The following is a 22400-nucleotide window of genomic DNA, read 5'->3' as shown; positions in this document are numbered from 1 at the left end:
ATATAATGAACAACATAAACTGATGAACAAAAACAGCTCCAGAGACAGAGAAGCATCGATCAGACTGTCAAACCTCAGAGGGAAGGTAGGGGAGGGTGGGGGTAAGGAGGAGAGATCAACCAAAGGATTTGTATGCATGCATATAAGTCTAACATGAGTGGAGGGATGGGTGGTAATGGGGGGATAAGGACACATATGTAATACCTTAATCAATAAAGAAAAAAAGGCAAACAAAGAGAGCTTATATATTTTAAAGTAAATTTAAATAACAATTGTTTACTAAATCACCTGAACTTTTAAACATAAGACAGTATGCAAACAAAGCAAATAAAATAGGTTGATTTGCTTTCATTTACCTAAATGAAATTGCATCCTATTTTTCTAAGTCTTCCCTCATTCTATTCCAGGAACCTATATTGTACCCCTAACACCTTTGGAAATTAAAAAAAAGAAAAGAAAAAATTGTTTGATTAACAATGCAGATTTAAAAAAATCATACATTTTAAAGATCTAAGATATGTGCCCCTACATTAAAACTGAGTAATATTTTCAACTTTTTATGTGTGATATTTTTAATATTTTCAACTTTTTTTTAATAAAGTAAAGCTGTAACTTTTACTGGAAAGTTTCATATACAGTATGTACTTGAATAATGTAAATTTTTCAATGATTTTTTATCATAACTTTGATGATATACCATGAGAATTAACTCTTATTTATATTAATTAGTCTATGGTCAAATTGGTTTTCTTATAAATTGTTTCACTTAATGTCGCAGAGCTTATCTTCAATGTTAAGTGAGGATTACTGTAGTCATTTGGGCTGTTTATTGAATTTTCAAAGCTTCATTTTTATTTATTTACTATTTTCATTTATTTAATTTTAATGGAATTTATTGGTTGGACATTGGTGAATCAAATTATATAGATTTCAGGTATATAGTTCTAAAATACATCATCTGTATATTGTATAGTGTGTTCACTACCTAAAGTCAAGTCTCCTCCCATCACCATTTATCCTCCCTTTACCCTCTTCTATGGTTACCTCAGTTGGTTAGAGCATGGTTCTAATCAAAGCTTCATTTTTATATTAGAATTTTTTCTTCCAAAATGGGTAACAAAACTGTACATTTTCCTGACTACTTTTATTATGTAAATTTTAATGTTCAAATAAATTCCACTGTTTTAAAATACATGCACCAAAGTCCAAATTTCTGAAGATTATTATCAATTGATTGAGTTTAAATCACATTCTAGCCACTCCAACTCAGATTACTAACTCAGATTTTCATAGCACAAGTAGATTACTTTAATCCTTCTCTTTTATCCAAAGACTAGAGGCCCGGTGCACGAAATTTGTACACTGACCGATTAGAAATCCCTCTCGCAGTCTGGGACCCCTCGCTCCTTACAACCCGCCTGCTCGCTGCTCCTTACCACTTGGCTTGCTGCTCCTTAGCACTCCCACAGAGGCAGGAGAGGCTCCTGCCACCGCCACTGCACTCACCAGCCATGAGCCCTACCTTTCTGTGTAGTTGTCTGTGGGCCAACTGCTCTCTTCCTTCTTATTTAGGGCGAGCAGCATGTGAGGGCAGACCATGCTGTCATGGAATGCACAGGGCTGCCCAGACCTGAGGGGAGTGGCCGGGCCCACGGGCTGAGAGGTGGACACAAAGGACACTATCTCACCCAATTGTGGGGCGGGCTGGCAGGCCTTCATCTGCCTGATCCCACCCAGGCAGGGACCGATCAGGGTGTCTGCCTCTCCATTCTCCATCCTTCTATCTGTGACACCTGTCACCCTTGCCAGGCCTCCCCCAAAGTGAGTTCAACTCAATCCCTGAATGTAAAAGGGCACTGGGGGGAGGGGGAGCTCCACTCCAGTGCCCCCTGATTTCCAGCAACAGGACCTGGTCGACAGGACCTGGTCTCAAGATGGTGGCCACAGCTGCAGAACATAGATCTGTTTCAAGAAAAGTTGGGAATGCAGACTTTCATTTGAGCCCTTATTCCAAAAGGTGGCAGTTTTGTGGCAAAGGCACCTTCAAGAGTAACATAAGTGGGTAAAGTCAGGGCCAAACCGGGCCATTTCCTCATCCAATCTCTCTGAGGTGCATGGACAGAACCAAGTCTCAGTTCTTCGCAGGACACTTCTGGGTTTTTTTAAGCCTAAAGGACAGTAGTCTGTCTCCATTCTTATTCTTTGGAATTTTTTCATTGTCAGATAAAAGGATACGTACGTTGGGGCAATCCTTTCGAGATACAATATTCCAGTCGTTTTTGTTTTGTTTTTTTCCTCAAAACATTACAAAGTTTATATGAGTATAACATACGAAGATGCAGCCTCCTTTGTAGGAACAGGGAAGGAAGGGGTGGTTAAGTAAGGCACACAGAGCTGCAGCAAGCACCAGCTGTGGGGAGGACCAAGAGGAGGTTGGTACTGGGGCCGAGGCCCTAGAGCTGTTGCAGGGGAAGTAGGGATCCCCTCTGAGTGCCATGTTCTGAGGCTGAACTAATTGGTCAAGCTGAGGCAGAGGTGGGTGTGCACATCAGCCATCTTTGGTGCTGTTTACCCTTTCCCACCCCAGCTGTTGTAAAACCCCAGAGCCCTGGATTCCAAAGGCCCCGTCCAGAGCAGAGGCCCTGGAAGGGGTGAGAGGAAGTGAGTAGGGCAAGTTTGAAAGCCGATATGCCTGTGTGCCGAGGGATGGCCAGAGGCAGTGGTGAGAGGTAGCAGGGGAAGGGCTCTCATACATACCCTTCTGTGGGGTCCACAGGTGAAGGAGGCCAGGGGAGTAGGGTAGGGTTGAGGCACCATGGCCTCAGCCTCTTAGGCATCCCTGTCTGTCCTCTGCAGTGAACATGGAGGAAAGGGGCTTCCTCTGAGGAGGGGCCAGGCCAGGCCAGGTGACATTCTTAAGTTCTGGCTGAGGTGATGGTCCTCACTCGGAGATGTCTTCTAACAGGCCTGACTCCCGCCACTGCAGGCATCTGGGACCCAGGCTAGACTCCCAAGCTGCAGCGCCCAGGACACAGGCCTGACTCCCGCCGCTGGGGGTACCTGGGCACAGAAAACCCCCCTGCTGCTCACACAGCCTCCTGCTGGCCTGTTAATATGCAAATTGGCCATTACTGTGACGCTGTTAAGACCAATTTGCATATTACCTCTTTATTATATAGATTGTTTTTTTTCAGGATCCTCCACAGAGTGCCCATACCTGGTCTCCAGATATTTCATCCTAAGATTATAACAACCAGAAAGAACTTTTTTAAAACTTTAGAATAACAATGGAAAGTATTTTTTTACCTTTAACAAATGACTATTTGGTGTGTAAACTCCATATTATGGTATTTTTCTAGTTTGATAATTTATTTAACTTCCTCTTGGAAATTAAGCCTTCTGTTGGTTCACTTGAGAATAACAGAAAGTGCCATAGCTCATCCTCTGGATTTGGGTTGTTTTCAAGTGCAATACGTCTATCTGCACAACCTCACCTTGAAGTGTGAATTTCCATTCTTTATTTATGTTTTTGTCCCATGCATTTACCACAATATCTAATACATTGTGGACATTTAATAATATCTACTACATTGTGGACAATTTAACAAATGCCTTTGGAATTTCATTGAATGAGATATTTAAAATGATATTTCATATCACTGTATGTAAAGTGATTTGGATGTTATTATCCACATTTAATTTTTCTTAATCCTCACCTGAGGATATGTTTATTGATTTTAGAGAGAGAAAGGGAGAGGAAAAGAGAGAGAGTGAGAGAGAAACATTGATGTGAGAGAGGAACATCAATCAGTTGTCTCCAGAATGTGCCCCAATTGTGGCACGAACGTGCAATCTAGGTATGTGCCCTGACCAGGATCGGACCTGAAACTTGTAGATATATGAGACAATGCTCCAAGCAACTAAGCCACACAGCAAGGGCTGTTATCCACATTTAAAGTGTGTATAAGAATAAAATATTTTCCAAAAGAGCTATCAAATTGAATTATCAGAACCTATCTTGAAATTATTGAGGTGACATATTCTAGTATTTTTGTTAATGTTAATATTAATGCATGAATGAGCAAACTTAGATGTGATTTCTTCATAAAATATTAGCATCACAAAATATTTAAAAAGAAAGGTTAATAAATAAAAGTTCCTAAATATATAAGATTATTAAATCTCAAATTAAACATGCACATTTAAATAATTTATTTACCTTTTTTCTGTTAATGTTTATTGATTTTATTGGGATGATGTTGGTTAATAAAATTATATAAGTTTCAAGTGTACAATTCCATAATCTATCATCTGTTTGTTGTATTATGTGTTCACCATCCCAAGTCAAGTCTCCTTCTATCACCATTTATGCCCCCTTTAGCCTCTGCTAGCTCCTCCACCCCCCTTTCCCTCTGGTAATCACCATACTATTGTTGTCTGTATCTATACTTCGCTTTCTTTTGATTCATTCCATTTGTTTACATTTTTTAAAGTTAGCTTTAAATATATATGTTTATATGTATATATATATATATTTGTATGTATTTTAAATTATTACTTTAAACGATATAGCAAATAGTGTTGAGCTAAAGAATATTCTCAATTTGAAGTTTATTATCACCAGTATTTTTAAGTGATTTTTAATATGTCAATTTGTTTAAGGTTATTTTAAAATTATCTTAAATAACCCCAGCAGAAAAATAAGATATTTATGCAGTTGGATTTTTGAAAAACATGTTGTGTGTGTGTGTGTGAGTGTGTGTGTGTGTGTGTCCTTCGTAACTTCAAGATTGTCTCTGTTTTTCCCTCCCAATGCCTATCAGGTCTGAGATCATATTGTTAAGTTTAAAGATAGCAATTTATTTTTTTGTTATCATTTAGACCAGAGTAAACTCTCTTCTATAAAATGAACCACAAATAGACATTTAAAATTTGTTAAAAAAAAAAAAAAACCATGAAATGTGAAATGAGCAATGTATTTAATTTGAATTTACCTCACTTCTTATGACCAAATTCTAATCTTAGTGTTAAGCATTTTACCTTGAGGTTACTTATTTTCTCAAGTGGTATAATAATTTTGCTTTATTATCACAAACAAATTTGAATTGGTTTATGGATAAGCTAATTTAAAGAAACATAAAAACTAACCAATTTTAATCTAAACACACTGAACAAATTTGAAGATTTTCAATTCCATGATGCTATTGAACAAAAAAATACCCAGCAGCACCAATATACAGCAAATTCATCTTTCAACAATAGAGCTAAATTAATTCTTTTATGCTATATTTATATTAGAAACTGTGGAAGATTTTAAGTTACTTGATTTCCTATGGTTGCTGAGTGAAAGTGGTCTTGATTAGCAAAATATTTTCCAGGGACTGATGGCAAAATGAAAGCATATGTTACGAGTCTACTACATTCTTTTTTTTGGCAGTAAAATATGGAGAAGTTGGTTACTCCTAACTCTTCTCAGTATCAATTTTTTGGGGAAAAAAAATATATATATATATATTTACTTATTTATAGCAATACCTTAGTGTTCCCATATCTTTAAGTTTAACATTATATCGAAATTTAAACATTATCCGATGGCATTTCTTGAAGTTTCACCAGTTCTTACTCATAATACTCATGACTACTATGTCATTTACTTATTAGTAACATATTTTTCTTAAAAAATCAGAAAACAAAATGTTCAGAATAATTCTTTTCAAAACAGATCTTTACACAATAATGATGAAAATAAATTAATATTAAAAACATTTTCAGACACCTAAGACTATATTCTATATAATTTCTAGGTGCAATTATAATTATTCTATGTAATACTCACTTAAGAATTATCAAGGTATAAGTGGAAATCACTAAATGGCATTATTTTGACATATAATAGTAACATCAGAACTCTAGAGATAACATTTATTGAAAATTGTAAAATATGACCAACTATACTTTGAAGTATCTAACCTTTTCAATTTGTATACTTTAATCCAAAGTGTAGAATGAACTTCAGAAATAAGCACTTTTTGGAGTTTCAATGAGACAGTTTGATTTAGAACCAGATTGAAGGCCAGCCAGTTTCAGTAGGAAAGGTCTGTTTCCAAAGGTAATAAGGCCGAAGATTAACACAGTCTCAAGAAATAGCCTGATCCCAAGGGAGTAAGGCTGAAGAGCCAAAACCATTACTTGCAGAAAACAGGGCCTTTGACAAAAAGTAAGAAACTTTTGGACAGATCCTGAATAGAGCCTGGAGCTCTTCAAAATGCAAAGTGAATAGAAGTTGGAGTACAGGAGGAAACTTATCCTCAACTTATCCTTAAACTACTGGGATGATAAGTAAACAGCAAGCTCAGTAGGTTCTGTGGATGCCTCATCTGTTTGCTCACCAGCCTCAGAGATATCAAGGGTCTTTTCTGGATCCTCCTACGGCCTACCAAATGTGTTGCCAAGATAGCTCTCCACCAAAATGGGATGATTCGAGAACAGCAAGGAATTGCAATCTGCTACATGCAACCATAATCAGACAAGTGCAAGTCCCCTAAATCAAAGAAAAGAAAGCTCTTTGCTGGAGGGCAAAAGGAAGTTGGGAAGGACCACTACAAACAATGAGTTTCCCCTTTTGTACATTGTAGTTGATTATAGTGCTCCCCCATTTGGCCTCATTATTTCACTTTGAGTTTTCTGTTTATTAATTTTATACAGGTTGTAATTCAGCTTCCCTTCAGTAGATTCATTCAGAGTTGTCTTTGTTTATCCATCCTTCCATTAATGTCAAGATAGCAGACAGGATTAAATAGAATATTGTTACAAAAAGAAAATGTCCATTGCATAAAAATTATAAAATCATAAATTTGTAAAATTTTATAACTAGAATCTGGCATTAGAATTTCATTATTCTATGAGGTTCCTTTACTGTAAACTGTCAAAGAAGTTGCTTATTTAAAAATATTTAGAAAATGTAATTGTTGAATCTTGTTTTCCCTTCCCCCCCACTGAAATATTGGTCAGGGCTCATATGCCTCAACACCTGACATGTACCTTAAACCTACCCAATGAGAATATTTGAGTGGAACATAGGACTTTATATGAGTAACACATTAACTCCAGTTATTTGTATACATTTAGTGTTTTCAAAAACACTGGATAGCAGATTGCATTAGCTAGCTATCAATTTTATCAAAATCACATTCATTTTTCTCCCTAAGTCCCAAATATAATGAAAGGTAACAAAATTAATATTACCATAGGCTGAGATGATATATTTAAGTTAAATATATAAGATTGATTTGAGAGTTTTAATTTAGGAGACTAAATTTATTTTTGCATTCATTCTCAGTTTAGATATATTTAAGAAATTTATGTATATAACTTTTAAAAGCAATGACAATGATAGTGTCATACCAATTTCCTCCTGGGCTCATAGCATAATTATAGAATTGTTAAACTTTTTAAACTTGTAGGTTAATTTACGATTATTTAATACCGTGTGTGTGTGTGTGTGTGTGTGTGTGTGTGTGTGTGTAGGATAAATGGGTGTGGTTATTGGAGTGTAGGGCCATTCTTCTTTGAATGTAAAATAAAAGGGGGAGGACTGCTTTTAGAAAAATACATCTGTATAGCAAGCTGTACAATAAAAGTGTACAATAGTGCTACAGATACTAATTCTTTGCAATTTGTTTCCCTGCCACTCTCAACTATATTCACCTCTACATTGCTTGCTGTTACCTTTCATCACTGGTAATTGTTGAAAGATACAGCTACATTAGTTTGCTCTTTGATGACTAATGGGAATTACAGAAATCCAAGTCTTAAAAAAAAAGCAAGAAGACTTCAAAGGAAACATTAGTCTTTTAATCTTAGATTCATGTCCAAGAAGGGACACATTCTACATGAGTAGCAGCTGTTTTTGATGTGCTGATGAGCACTAGGTAAAGAAGATGAAATTGAACATGGTATATGTACTATCTAAAGGGTCTAAAGCAATGTTTGGTATAACACACTGAATAAATTATTAGCTCGCTAGCTGATGTTCACACTCTTCAACTTTATTTTAAAAATGTGCTAGTTGTTATTGTTTTTGAACTGATATTTGATCACTATCACATATCTTTTTCCATTTTATTGCTTTATTTATGTTTGATTTTTTAAAATTGAATTTATTGGAGGTAACATTGGTTAATAAAATTATATAGGTTTCAAGTATACAATTCTATAATACATCATCTGTATATTTCATTGTGTGCTCACCACCCAATGTCTAGCCTCCGTTTCTCACCACAGATTTGACTCCCTTGACCCTCTTCCCTTTCTGCCACCTCCTCTTCCCTCTTGTAAACACCATACTATTGTCTGCCATCACATATTTTTGTTGTGATTTCTCTTAACATTAATTAAGAGAATATTTTCTTCCAAGTGTTTATGCAATGAATGACAATGCCAAGATTTTTTCTTTCACTGTACATTGCATAATGATTCCAACCTATATAATTTAAGTCGAAAACCATCTGTTGCTTGAATGACATTTGGTTTGTTTAAAAGGCATCAATTAAACAGACAGTATAACTATGACGATGAAAAATATTTTGCAAATATAAAGAAGTAACATCTGAGACAAAGCAATGTTCAAAACAAAACTTGTGGCTTCTATCATAGAAACAAATTTTCAAGTAATTTAACAACTAGGAAATGTTAACTATTGACTAATATTATAAAAATAATAATTTTTATCTTATGTGATCTATGAATCCACCATCTCTCAAAACCATATATCACCAGCAATAAAGAATTGAATACTCAAGATCTGACTTTGTTAATTATGTAAATAAATTACATGGGCAAAAAGGAAAAAGGGTAGAAAGATGGTAAAAGGTCTGAAAACTTTGCCAAATTAGGATGGGATGTTAACATGGAATTGGAATATTAGTACGTGAGGCTTAATTATCTTCAGAGACTGGGAGGTTTGTCATATAGAAGGAGAATCACACTTATTATACGGATCTACAGAAGGCAGATTTAGGGATAGTTGGTGGAAATTTCTCTTTCTGTCTATTTTTTTTGTTTCTAGCAGCTACCAACCTTTCAAACACACTTTGAGTTGAAGACTAAGATAACCCAAATTGTTAAAACACAGTAAGGTAGATATGATTTTGAGCATGAACTTAGTGATAAGTATTTTAGCAATTTGCATGCCTTTTACTTCTCCTGGCATTGCTGTTTTTTGAATAGTCTGAGGCTGCCAGAGGACTGGTTCTGGATAATGAAGGTCCTATGATAACTTATTCATTTTAATGTAAGTCCCTAAAACTAGATATAGTTAGCACCAAAAATAATTTAGATGTTTCTTCTTTTTCTTTTTTAAATTGATATTTGGCTTTTATCTTCCAGACCATTGTAATGATCTGCTTTTAGTTTAATATCTGGTTTTAATACTCCTTAATGTCACTTTTGGACACATGCCAGTTTCAAAGTATGTTCAGTTTCACTTTGTCTTATTATAATTGCTAGTTACACAACTGCAATTTCTCAAACATTTGTAATAATGCTATTTAATTTAAAAATTCACAAAATTCTGGCAATCGCCAATTTACAATCAACAACATTCAGGAAAGCAGAAGCTTTATCCTACCTATCTACAAGTAGAATACTTCCATTTTGATTGCTTTGAAATGAATCATGACTCAAAAAAAAGATGTCATCATGTAATGCCATGTAGTCTTCTATCATTAAAAAAATATGCCTGGCCCTGGGTAGTGTGGCTCAGTGGGTTGGAGTGTCCTCCTGTACACCAAAATGTGGCGAATTTGATTTCTGACCAGGGCACATGTAGGACGCACCTGATAGATGCTTCTCACCTCTCTCTCTCTCTCTCTCTCTCTCTCTTCTCTCTCTCTCTCTTTCTAAAAAATATGCCTACATCATTTGCCAAAAATTAATAAAATAAAATAATATATTTTTTAATCACCAAGTGCCATAAAAGATTTAAGAGTAAAATAGAGCTAAGGAAAGATCTGATTCTGGAATAATTGAGCAACATGAAGAACTTTCTGCACATGCTAATAATATGTTAGGGTATTTTTTTAAAAAGCCTTAAAATGTAAAATCTTCAGGAACAAAATGTGAAAGGGAAAATGAGAAATGAGACATACCATTCAAATTTTATGAAATGGAACAGTGAAAAAGCAATTAGATGAACTGATCTGTTTTTGCAAGATTATTTGAATTGGAAAAGTAGGAAGCTTAATGAAACATAGGGTTAAATAGTAAAGACCTAATATATAATATGTCATCCGGAGATTTTACACTGGAAATTATGAGCTATAAGTGAGATTTATGTGGTGGTCATATAATGCACATAAAAATCTCAAGTTGAGTTTCTAATTTTTTTCACATTTTAATTTATGATATATTGAATATTATAAATTATTTTGATGAGACAGTGCCCATGGAAAAATGCAAACCTCTGGCATCCAGAAAGAAGTTGTCGATTATTATAATACATGAGAACTCAGAGGCTAAAAAAAAAAGGCTTACTAGTTTGATATTGAGAATGTTTTACATATGAATCAAAAACAACCTTGCACATACATGGTAATGCTGAAAAAGTAGTAACCCCACCTATGATTACCGTCTCTATTCAGAGGTACTGACAATGGCAGAGAATCCAAGGTAGGCTGGGTCAGGGTGTATTAGAATTGGCATCAGAGGGAGTGCAAGGTTGTATGATTAGTTTGAACACTTTGACAGGTAATTCTAATGAGCCCTCTGGAACATGATACTCAAGCATTCCATAATGAGATTCACAGGCTGGTCTGTCTTCATGCAACCTCTCTGCTGACAGCTTCACCTTCTAAGGTGCCATTTACATCATGATATGGAAATGTAAGGATATTCATTTGATACTTAGCATGGAATTATGCCTTCTTGAGGTATTGTAATAGACACAAGAATGTTGGGAATTGATAATTTGCTTGTAAATGATTCATCTAGGTGACAACAGTATTATTTCTACACATTCATATTTTCTGGGATTTTGATTGATTTGAGTTGAAAACAAGGCATGTAGCATCTAGATTAAAGGGGAAGACACCTGTGAATTTTTCTCCAACTGGGAGAAAAATAACTAGCCGTTCAGTAAGACATTTATTCAGGAATGATCCAGGATTTTTTTTCCATCCAATAAAGTCACTGTTACAGTGAATAGATTGTTTAATTTGTATGCCACAGCTTCCTTGAAGGACTGCAAACAGACACATTATGACATGGTCATTAGTGTAATAGCTCTTTTATATTGCACAGCAATCATCTTCAACACTTGAAAAAAAAGGACATTATTAATCCTTTTCTTTGAGAGACTTGAGAATGATTTTCATGTAATGGTTAATATTTTTAAATATATTGGATAAAAAAATTACCTCTGCATTTTGAATGTCTTCATGTAATGAATCTGAGCAGAAAGGTATCATCAGAGATAAAGGATTTACCCGCTAACAAGTAAAGGGCAAATGAGTTAAACCAGTTTTCCAAAATTTACTATAAAGGATTCATAAATTGTTCAGTTCATATCATTATTGTATGTTCAGTTCCATCTGGAAGTGTCACAAATTGCAAAATGCAAGTTAAGTAGGAATTATTAGAGTAGCCATAGGAAAAATAGTTAGTTTTTTTCTTATTAAAAGCTAATTTTTCAGGAGCTTTTAAAAACAATTCCTTAAAATTAAATTCTAATAATTTAACTGAAGAAAATATTTCATGGACAGCCTAGTTATTCACAGATGTGGAAATATAGAGCCTCTTGCTAATCCACTGAATAAAGAAATGGAATACCTATATTTAAATAATGATATTTGAATGCATTCTATGGATTATAGAAATAGGTAAGACAGTGTTTCAGACTGTAAACTTTGAAACTGTGAATGATAAAGAAGTCAAATCCTTAATGTCACTGAACTTATATATGATTTAAAAATGATATAAGCCATTAATGATCAGTCAACATTCCTTCATCTCCACTTGAGGCCCTCTGATATTTGTTAAAGCCAACATAAATAGGATTGTTTATTAATATGACAGTTTTGCTTTTAAAACTCAAAGGTATATATGTGATAATGTCAAATATAAGAACTGCATTTCAAGAACACAGTACTGGTTCTGGTAGTGATTTTTGGCACATTTAAGAAGGGACAAAAACAGTTTTGTTCACTAAAAGGAGTCCTTACAAACCCTTCTATTCTCTGTTATTTACACCTAAGGGGATTCCATTTATGAGGGTCAAGAGGATTGAGGATGAGTACATGTCCAGGCCAATTACAGGTACATTCTATGGCATTTTTTGCAAGGGCTTTTAGTTAAGCTACTAGTATAGGTGTCCTAGGATGGGATAATTTTTTTAACTTAAATTGTCTTTGTTGTTGCTGTTTTGTTTTGTGCATAGACAAGCAGGTGAACACAAAACTCCATTCCCCTTACATTAGAAAGTAAGGTATATAGTCTCTACTCCTACCATTTGACACAACTTTACCTTCTATTCACTGGCAATTTAAATTCTGCTAGGGTGTATGACTCCAAGCTTAACAAGTACATTTTAAATTACAGATTAATTATTTTCTCAGCAGTAAAATATTTTCTTATTCATAGATTATTTTTATCTAGATCTAATACTTTAAAAATGTATATGGTAAAACTACATTCACATGCACATACACTAAACACACAATATATATAAACCATGTACCATATGTATAGTACATCATATATGTATATGTACTTGAAATATATTACTTGTGTTTTATAGAAAATAAAAATATCTCTTAACAGTTATGCATCTTAATGCAAGCAATTATAAATTAGTCACTGATAGACTGGATTACTTTACATACAATGATTTTTAAAATCTGTGTTAAGTATTATCTTTAAGATATAGACAATAGTTAATTGTAGATAAATATCTATAGTATAGTGTTTTGGACATTTTAAAATGCTATTTTTCTAGTTCTTATATTTTTAAAATGTTTGTGAGTAAAAAGTGTTTATATTTTAATTGAAGTGGATGACAATATTTTAACAACTAAAAATAATTTTTGGAATTAAGTGAGGTTTAACCTATAACTAAATGAGCATTTGACTTCTTAAACAGAGAGCAGTCAAATCCAACTTTGCAGGCCTGACAAAATTAGCTTGCTGTTTCCTCACATGGCAGAAGTTGGAGCGTGAGCTTTCTGGTACTGTTTTTATAAGGACACTAATCCCATGTATGGAGACTCCAATCTCAAGACCAATCATCCCCCCAAAGTCCCACCTCTAAATACCATAATGTTGGGTATTAGGTTTCAACATATGAATTTTGAGGGGCAGCAGACATTCAGTCTATAGCAAGAATCTTCAAATGTTTTCATATCTCCATCTGAAGAGATTGCTGACTGTCAAACCTGAATTTGCAAAAGTATCCTCATTCTGTCATGGAAATTATTTTTTAATCCCTATATTTTTATTGAATTTATTGTGGTGGCATTGGTAATAAAATTACATAGGTTTTAAGTGTACCATTCTATAATATATCATCTGTATATTGCATTGTGTGTTCACCACTCCAATTCAAGTCTCCTTCCATCACCATTTATCCTCCCTTCAACCTCTCCTACCTCCTCTCACTACCTTTTCCCTCTGGCAATCACCATACTATTATCTGTCTATAAGTTGTTGTATTTTTTTTTTGCTTAAATTTTTTACCTATTTTATCCAGCCCCCCTTGCCTTTTGACAGCTGTCAGTCTGTTCTCTGTATGAATGAATCTGTATCTATTTTGTTTATTTATTGTGTTCATTGGATTCCACATATAAGTGAAATCATATGGTATTTTTCTTTCTCTGACTGGCTTATTTCACTTTGCTTTGTGTAGATTTCTTAAATAATTATCTCTTAAATGTATATTGCATACTGTTAGTAGTGAAGTATTTTGGTTGGTCTATTGTTACATAGCAAACTATTACTAATCTTTGAAGCATAAAACAAAAAACAATTGTACATTACATTTTTTTAGGTCAAAAATTAGGGTAGTGCACAGCAGAGATAACTATCTGCTCCACAATGGCTTGTGACTAAAATGGGATGAGTTAAATGTTTGGAGATGGCTGGGATGACTCAAATGAGGCCCAAAACTGTAATGAACAGAATAGGTTCTTCACATTCATATTTAGCACCTGAACTATGGTGGCTGGAACAGCTGGGCCTCTCTGTCTATTGTACTTCCTTTCTATGCAGTCTTTCCACACAGCTATCTTGAGCTTCCTTATAGCATGGCAGTCTCCTAGAAGTCAGACTTCTTTCAATGCAGCTGGTTTCCCCCACAGTGAGTATTCCAAGGGAGCAAAACATAAGCTGCAAGGTTTGGTTACAGAGGGCCTCCCATATTTAGTGTGGTAGAGTACTACATAGGGTATGAATATCCATTGCAGAGGATACCTTTGTAGACTAGCTACTACATATAACAATGCTGCAAACAAAATACTTCTACTTCTGGTGGAGTCATCACCATTACTGGTTGTCTTGAGCCTTTTGTTTTGGAGACCGAATGTTTCATCTTTATATTTGGCATATATATTTTTTTATGTTCTGCTATAATTACCATTTAAGATAATACTTATGCTTTGTTATTATAATCACCATCAACTGTTATCCATACCATGTAATTGTTCTTATTTTTTAGAGTGTAGAGTCAATTTAAATGAGTTCCAATTCAAAATATTGCCTCTAATTTATTTGAAAAGATGATTTGAACTTTAAATTTTCTAAGCCTACATGATTGAATAAATTTGTTTGTATTTACTGTTTTAGCTTGCCAGAATTTTATAGATACAGCAATAAAATTTTGTTATATTTATTCATGCTTATTATTTTAAAAATGAATTATTGTCAAATAGGCACTCAATAAATCAATGTTGAAATGATTATCAGAATTTTCAATATGCTTGAGTATCTATAAAGGCTGACAGCTTCGTGCTTTAGAGCAAGTTGACTTTATTCTGCATCTGGATGTGCCTTGTTTCAAAATATAATGAAAGCAACTCTGTTGCCAGGTGCAGCAGGTTCACAGAAGCCTGAAATTGTTCCCAAATCAACATAATGTTAGTGTGACTTCACGAGATAGTTGAAATAATGTATTTCTAAATTGGCTGCATTAAGCAATTATTCAGATCATTGCTGAAATCCTGTAATTTGCTTTCTTCCTTTCAGTCCCAGCGGCGTGTCACATTTCACCTACCAGAAGGCTCTCAGGAAAGCAGCAGTGATGGCGGACTGGGAGACCATGATGCAGGCAATCTTCCCAGCGCATCCCATGCTCTGCCCCTTGGTTATCTTCAGGAGGAGTACTTTGATCATTCTGCACCCAACAACCGCACTGAAGGGGATGGCAACTCTGATCCTGAATCCAGTAAGTTAATACCTCTCTTTTCCTGAAGTATAAATGGGTTTATTGTTTGCAAGTCAAACAACTGTAGCCATAATAACACCAGCTATTTAATAATGTTAATATGCGTTACACATTTTTAAAAGGTAAAAATACTAAATTATCTAGGAGGCCCATATACATCCATTTACAGTATTTGAAATGTGTGATCATATCTACTTTGAATAAAACTATTTATGAAATTTAACATGGTCATTTTGTTTAATCATAGCTAGGGTTTTTTTTTCTTTATATCTGCATATATATATTTATATGTACATAACTAGCCATTTTATTTTATTCATTTAATTTATTTGCATATATATAAATTATTTTTATAATTCATAAAAATTATTTTAGGTTTATTTTTCTCATAAAAAGCATAGGAAATTATTTTTTAAGGAAATAAGAGATCCTGACTCCAATGCAGAGTAGTTGGTTTTAGGTTTTCAATGATGTACTGAACACATGCCTTATGGCATGTTACTGTTTATAAAAAGATTCAGATTCGGTCTCCATACTAAAGGCATAAAAGGCTATATTTTATAAAATCCAAAGATGTTGAATTCTTAAAAAGGATCATGAAGCTGATACTAAATGGAGAACTTAATTAAATTTATTACCTTTAAATGTATTGAACATCCAGCTTTCTGATAATTTTAAGAAATACAAAATTTGGTAAGGTTATACATATCTCAAAATATTCTGATTTCCAATCATTATAATTTGCTCCAGATATGTTTCCTATACATAAAAGTGTATAGGTACAAAAGAGCATACTGTATATGTGAGAAGAGACATAGGTATAAACCAATATGAAGAAAAGAGACCAAGGAAAGAGAATAAACATATGAAATAAATTAATAGAAAATAGAAATTTTGAAAAGCTATTTTGAACATTAAGGTTTGTATGGGTACATAATTCAAATAAAGCATGTAGTACTGAGAACAAAATGGCTTCCCCATCATTATGTTTTAACCTTCTATTTTTGAAACTCCAAAAAATAAGGGAAATCAAGTGGTTGAACATCAAGATATAATCTAAATATATAGAACCAATGATAACAACATCAACTTTTTTCTCTCTACAAGAGTAGATATTGGATATTAAAGGTGTTTCAATATAAACACTTTAGAGACTTGTTAGTCACCAAGTTCAGAAAGTCCTAAACATCTGCTATGCCTATATTCAATTTTATACTTACAATAATTTATCACTGTTCATTCTGAGAATGAAAAATTCTATAACATGAAACACTATTCTACCTTTCATTTACCGTGTACATGAGGACATAATTATTTCTAGTTGTGACTATATCTACCACCACAATAAACTCAGAATCAATCTATAATAAGAATATGGTCATAAGTAACAAATATGTATTAAACAAAGTATCCTTGCTCTTTTTTACTCCATACATTATTATTTTAATTGTAGGCCTATCACTTCCTGCTTAACAGATAATATAAAGTTGAAATGAGCATCATTTCTATAGAGAGAGTTGATTCCTTTGACTATGCTATGTTACTGAGAACTTTTCTTAGAGATTGCAAAGCCAACAATGAAAGAATAAACTTAGAGTAAGCATTCACAGTGTGGATCTAACACTAAAATAAAAATTCAAACTGAATGAGACTAAGCTGGGATATTATTGATAGTAAAAGAGGCAGAATTGATATGTGTCAGAAATTACGAAACATTTAAAATATGCAATACAGTTTTATTGATCCCAATTACAGATGGTAAATTATATGTAATAATAAGTAGCTGTTTTAAAAATACTCACATGAAGAGCTCTTTACAGGACCTGATTTTATTTATAGTTAGAGTGCAAGTGTTAGCAACAATGTATGCACTAACATAGTTAAGAGCTATTTTTTATAGCTTATTTCTACCAAGGACTAAGCATTTGTCTCCTCTAATCATATTGGCACTGTTATTTTGATCATTAAATATTTTGTTCATAATTATAGGATGAGGCAATGACAAAATGTAAGTTAGCAAAGTTCTTTTATTAATTAGGTTTTATTTTAAAATTGGGGTAGCTGTAGGCACTAATAATAGTAATACAAATAATATATTTTTGCTATTTGCTATTTTAATAAGTTTATGCAAAGGGCAGAGGTAATTAACAATTAATGTCCATTTCTGTATATGTCTAAAATATTAATGGGTCACTTTTTAAAGTTTCTTTATTACTATGAGTAATATCAACTACCTATTCTCCCACTGGACCTAGAACTTCCCTCTAAACTATGTTCCAAAAGAATTTTTTTATTAGGTATTTCATTTTGGACAATAAAGGATCTTATTATTACAAGTGCAAGAAGCACAATATTTCACTTTTTAAAGAAGTTGTATTATACTAAAATGGCATATTAGTGAGATTTTTAATATAGTGTATGTGTGTGTTTTGTTTTGAGTAAAAAGGAAAAAAATAGCTGATACAAACTTTGCCATAGGAAAATAATTTCCTTAGATTAATACAGATGATAATATATATTGATTCTTAAAAAAGAAACTCTATAGTTCTGAAACAGTACATAATAATGAGTTTTGTGATATGGAGCAGATGCCAGTAAACTGTGAAGTGTTAGTCAATAGCACCACAAATAGGAATGTAAACTGCTGGAGGAAATAAATGTTGTCCTTAAGCAATTGAATTAATTTATGCAGATCCCATTTCATATTGTGAAATGCATTATAACTTCAATCTGCTTTCTTTTCTGCTAATGAATAGCCCAAAATAGTACATAGTTCTGAAAATCCCTTGTAACTTCACAAAAACAAATGGAAATACAACTTTTATGAATATGATTTTTCCCAAAATTTGCTAAAGGGATTTATTAATGCTACTTTAACCTATAGTTCCCAGGTTGATAAAAATCTGCTGATTAGATGAAAAAATTATGCTATCCATTCTCTTGAGTCTTTTGCCAAGAATATTAACTCTCTTTTTTAAGATAAAGAAACAAGCAAATGCAATCCAATTATTTATTTCTCTTTTAGGAGACAAGTTTAATAAAACATTCTGTCTTATTCCATTTGAAAGCTTTCTGAATTCTTAAATTTCACAATTGCAATCTTCTGACTTTAGCCTTTGGTCTGAAAGTCGCTTACTGCCATCCTATGAGTTTTTGTCTTTCTTAGCTAATGGCCTCTGTCCCAGAGCTTTCCTCTCATGATAGCCCCATCAAATAATGTGTACTGTTTCCAATGGACCCTGCTCTTCGAAGCTAGCTATTTTAGTGGAAACAAACAAACAGAAGTCCAATTCATAAACAGTATTATTGGTTGGTTCCAGGTTATTGTGGATACTCTAACAGGTAATGTCTTTGTATTTTCAAAGGCTCTTGTGGAGATATGCAAGGGTGTGGCCCTAGTAGAGAACAGGGTGTGACTGTGTAATGCTGGACATTTTATATATTAAGATATGTTATAAATTAAGAAATTTGAGGACAGTGTGATCCTCTTCAGAATACTCTAAAAACACTAAACTACATATGGCTCAATGTTCATATCTACTTATTCATAAGTGGCATTAGGTAAAATGTAATTTATGAAGAGAAGAGTTAAACATGCTTCCCAAGTTTTTTTGTTTTTTGTTTTTAGGGTTTTTTTGGGGTTTTTTTTGTAAAACATTGCTCTGATATTATAATTCAGGCTAACTTCTGACACATGGAAATATTAATAAAGTTAACCATGCTAAACATCAGAGATTTTTTTAATATCTCATATATATGAAGTCAGATGTGTGTGTGTGTGTGTGTGTGTGTGTGTGTGTGTGTGTGTTCTCTTAAATACAGAATGCATTGCCACTCTCTCACTATGGTTGAGTAAGAAAAGGGTACCTTCTAAATTTCTAAAAGTCTATTGGCACATTATAACTTCAATGATCATAGATAACATGCATGATTCTTTGGAAGAGAAATGGTGAAATAAAATGTTTGTAAACAGATTCAAATCAGTAAGTCAGTCTTCAGTTTACCAGCCATAAATCAGTTCATTTTCAGAGAGAATTCTCCTAACTGAAGGGGGAAAAGGTCCTAGTTTAATCAAAGTTTTAATTTTCTTTAACTGACAAAGTTATGTCATATGCATTTTTTAAGACCTTTTCCTGGATGTGGTCATTTCACACATTAAGTCACTTTATCTGAAAATGTTACAGTTGGTCTAGTGTCTAAAATTTGAGCTTAAAGTAATACTTATGTGGAAAATTTCATCACCTTTGAAAAAAAAGGTTAATTTTTCTTTCACATTACAAATTTCTGTGATACAAAAGAAAAATATAGTTCCAAGAGTATTTAGGACTAAAGAAGTTCTATATTTAAAATAAGGAGGGATTATTTTTCATTAATGGAAAAATGATAAATCTCTCTGCCAAACGATAGCTCAGGTTAACATCTCTTTGACATTCATTTTTCTTTCGCTAGATCAGGTTTGCTTAGCACTCTAATATGGTACTAATTAATTCAGAAAAAAGGGAAGTAATTAATCTTTCCCTGGCAACACACTTTGATCCTCTACCAGTAATCAAATTACATGTTATAAAAAGTAGAAGACCAATTTGATTGACTAGAGTACTACTCAGAGAAATTCTAAATTTTGTCTTGATCTGCAGAGACTGTTGGTATGTAATAATATTAGAGTGATTATTAGTTGAACATTTGATTAGGTAAATATCTAATTCTGAATGTAGAGAATTGATAAAATTTAAAAAAAAGAAAACTATGAAACTTAAAAGAATCACCTATTGGCTGCCTCTTTGTTGGGAGATGATATGTGCAAAGAGTAGCTCCCAAAAAGGTTTAATTTCCAAAATATATAAAGAACTCATAAAAATCAACACCAAATAAACAAACAACCCAATTAAGAATTGGGCAGAAGACTTGAAAATACACCTCTCTCAAGAAGACATACCAACAGCCAATAGATATATGAAAAGATGTTCAACCTCACTGGCAATCAGGGAAATGCAAATTAAAACTACAATGAGGTACCTCCTCACACCTATTAAATTATCCATTATCAACAAGACGAGCAATAACACGTGTTGGAGAGGTTGTGGAGAAAAGAGAATCCCCAATCTCTGCTGGAAGGAATGTAGACTGCTACAACCACTAGTGATTGTAGTCTGGTGATTCCTAAAAAAAAATTAAGAATAGAGCTACCATAAGGCCCAGCAATCCCTCTCCTGGGTATATACTGAAAAACTAAAAAACGTATTCACAAAGACATATGCACCCACATGTTCACTGCAGCATTATCATGGTGGCCAAGACATGCAAACAACCAAAGTGTCCTGTGGTAGAGGACTGGATAAAGAAGAAGTGGTGCATATACACAATGGAATACTACTCTGCCTTACGAAATGATGAAATATTGCCATTTGCAACAACATGGATGGACCTTCAGAACATTATGCTAAGTGAAATGAGTCAGTCAGAAAAAACTAACCATATGATGATTTCACTCATATGTGGGATATAAAACTGAAACTAACACAAACAGTAGAGTGGTGGTTGCCAGAGGGAAGGGGCTGAGGGGTGAAGGGGTCCTAATATAAGGTGACAGAAGATTTGACTTTGGGTGGTGGGCACACAGTGCAATATACAGATCTTGTAACATAGAAACGCACACCCAAAACCTATATGATCATGTTGACCAATGTCATCCCAGTAAATTTAATAAAAAATTTTAAATTTAAAAATTAAATAAAACAATAACTTACTAATGGATCATTAAAATGTCACCCTTCATAATTAAGAGCATTAGGGATCAGATATCTGAAGGCAAACTAAAGCTGTCCAAATATTTTCCCAGAAAAATTTTAATATACATGTATAATTATTCATCTGAAAAATTTAGCAAGAAAATACCATTCAGTTTCTTAAAAAAATAATAATGGGCTATATATGTTATATGGATGGCAGAGCATACTCTTCCAGATTATGTCACAGAAAATTATCTAAATCCGTTTAGCAAGTGTTACCCATATAAGTGTTCATTGGATATTTTTGTTTGTTGCCAAATATCTAGGTTATTTGACTTCATAAGTCCTCTATATTTCTTTAAAATATTTTTTGTGGGAACCCACATATCAATTCCTGTATTACAACAAGAATAAAAGTAAAGGCTGTCATTTTGTTAATATTGTTATGTGAAACAAAAGGGGAAAGCACTGGACCTAAGAAAGAGGAGCTATGCTCCTTTAGTTGTTAATTATCCATCCAGGCCAATTCTGTCTCTGCTGGCTATGTATTTGAAACCTAGCTTCCTAAAACTGTGTTCATTCTTAGCCTGTAATGTACTGTCAGTCCATGGGGGTGGAGGGAGTAAAATAATTAAATAAAGAATTTGAATCAGCTCAGCAAAATTGAAGTCACATATTGAAATATAAATTAATCAGTGTGTCTCAGGAGAGATATTATCAATTATCATTTCTATTATGTTCCACTTGGTGAAAGGGACTGAACTCAATGGTCCTGGATTCTAGAGGTATAAGACAAATGCCTGACAACTTTCATTGCCTTGCCAAGTGACAGTGACATATAGCTTTATCCTTCTATTGAAATAAAAAATTTCTTCATGTAGAGTAATATTTTAAGCTAACAATAATATTAAAACACTTTTTTCATTCTCAAAGGAAAATCATTGCAGTTATGAATACTGTCTCTGACACCAGCTTATTTCAGCCCTTGATGTGTTATATAAATAAAGTATATATAAATAGATTACAAAGAATAGTTTTACCCAAGTGTTCAGCTGTCTGCCATTGCTTGGGAAAGAATAAGGCACACTTGATAGTAGTTTGTATACTAAATGAGCTTAGATAGATATAAACAGTGATCTAGTGGCAGATGATCTGTAATATATATTAATTTTATCACTTAAACTGACATGCTTTTGCAAAGACAGTTTTTCTCTTTTCAAGATTATGAAAGTGTATATATA

General features: G+C 33.5%; 1 protein-coding gene across 4 annotated transcripts in view; it reads left to right on the top strand.

The window, feature by feature from the left end:
- PCDH11X (protocadherin 11 X-linked) overlaps positions 1–22400 on the top strand; it is a 920016-nt gene that overhangs the window by 636555 nt on the left and 261061 nt on the right. For all 4 annotated transcript variants that reach the window (XM_005883184.2, XM_005883183.2, XM_005883182.2 and 1 more), the window contains one exon: positions 15232–15430. In XM_005883184.2, the coding sequence (XP_005883246.1) occupies positions 15232–15430 (199 nt within the window). The remainder of the gene's footprint in view (positions 1–15231; positions 15431–22400) is intronic.

This window comes from Myotis brandtii, unplaced genomic scaffold (genome assembly GCF_000412655.1).
Source record: "Myotis brandtii unplaced genomic scaffold, ASM41265v1 scaffold779, whole genome shotgun sequence".
NCBI classification, from domain to species: domain Eukaryota; kingdom Metazoa; phylum Chordata; class Mammalia; order Chiroptera; family Vespertilionidae; genus Myotis; species Myotis brandtii.
The sequence above is the reverse complement of the archived record's forward strand: the minus strand, read 5'-3'. Positions and strand labels throughout refer to the sequence as shown.